Source organism: Salvelinus sp. IW2-2015, linkage group LG6.1 (genome assembly GCF_002910315.2).
Source record: "Salvelinus sp. IW2-2015 linkage group LG6.1, ASM291031v2, whole genome shotgun sequence".
Lineage (NCBI taxonomy): Eukaryota > Metazoa > Chordata > Actinopteri > Salmoniformes > Salmonidae > Salvelinus > Salvelinus sp. IW2-2015.
Window position 1 is genome coordinate 6,137,911 of NC_036845.1, and position 1,122 is coordinate 6,139,032.

At 41.3% G+C, this 1,122-nt stretch overlaps 1 protein-coding gene across 3 annotated transcripts in view; it reads left to right on the forward strand.

Annotated features, from left to right (window-relative positions):
• Nucleotides 1-177: 177 nt before the first annotated feature.
• hint3 (histidine triad nucleotide binding protein 3) overlaps nucleotides 178-1,122 on the forward strand; it is a 15,110-nt gene continuing 14,165 nt past the window's right edge. Inside the window, exons 1-3 of one of the 3 annotated variants that reach the window (XM_023988817.2) lie at nucleotides 178-389; nucleotides 720-804; nucleotides 954-1,023. In XM_023988817.2, coding sequence (XP_023844585.1) covers nucleotides 252-389; nucleotides 720-804; nucleotides 954-1,023 — 293 coding nt within the window. In that variant the 5' untranslated portion in view covers nucleotides 178-251. Of the gene's footprint in view, nucleotides 390-719; nucleotides 838-953; nucleotides 1,024-1,122 lie in introns of all 3 variants that reach the window. The other 2 variants (XM_023988816.2, XM_023988815.3) reach the window with 2 other exon arrangements.

Here is a 1,122-nt window from a genome sequence, read left to right on the forward strand (position 1 = left end):
TTCGACTCACCAACGATAACTGCTTGATCCACTTGTATTCCTTCGTTGATGATAGGTCCCAGTCTCACCGACAATATGGTTTCCACTAATTACCACAGCCACAAAGTTAAAATTGTCTAGGCATAAGGTTAGCAGGGTGGTTAAGGTTAGAGTTAAGGTTAGGTTTAAAATCACATTTTAAGAAAATACATTGTAGAAATAGGTGGGGTTTATGACTTTGTGGCTGTGGTAACTAATGACGTCCAATAGATATGGCAACCAACGAGGGGCCAGAACCTGAATATGTTGATATTTCTAAAATAAACGTAGGTCAAGGCGAAGGTTACGAAAAGAAATGCATATTCTGCAAGGTTGTCAACAATGAGATGGGCACGGAGATTCTTCATGTTGTAAGTATGAGTGAATTATTGACACTAAACAAACTAGCTAGCTAGGCTAACGTTACGTTAACTAACGTTAGCTAGCTATGTTAGCTGTCAGATAAACGGCGACAATGATGACCACTGACAGTTAACGACAGGTCATTTTAGCTAATCCGTTATCCCCTTTGTTCCATAATCATACTCCATAGCTATCTGGAAACAATATAGATTATTGATCTCAAAAATAGTTTTTAGGCAGGTTAGCTTACAAACTGAAAACATTGCTGATTGTGATGGACGTCCTAGTTGAACCAGCGAGTGACCACCCCATGTGTTTGACTTCGTGTTGCTTGACAGGACGAGGAGGTCTCTTGCTTCAGGGACATCAAGCCTGGAGCTCCCCATCATTACCTGGTTGTGCCCACGAGACATGTTGGAAACTGTAAATCACTCAGTAAAGAGCATGTGTCATTAGGTATGCAACTTTAAAGGTGTGTGTGTGTGTGTGTGTGTGTGTGTGTGTGTGTGTGTGTGTGTGTGTGTGTGTGTGTGTGTGTATCTAACTGATTATCCTGCTGTGTGTGTGATCAGTAGAGAAGATGGTGGAGATAGGGATGGAGATCCTTCAGAAGAACAATGTCTTAGACCTCAGCGATGTTAGGTATGACCACAACATTCTCTCCAGTCAATGTCACATGATTCAAATGAAGGAGCGTTTTTCAATCTTCAGATGTTATTAGGGCTGTGACAATACCAGTAT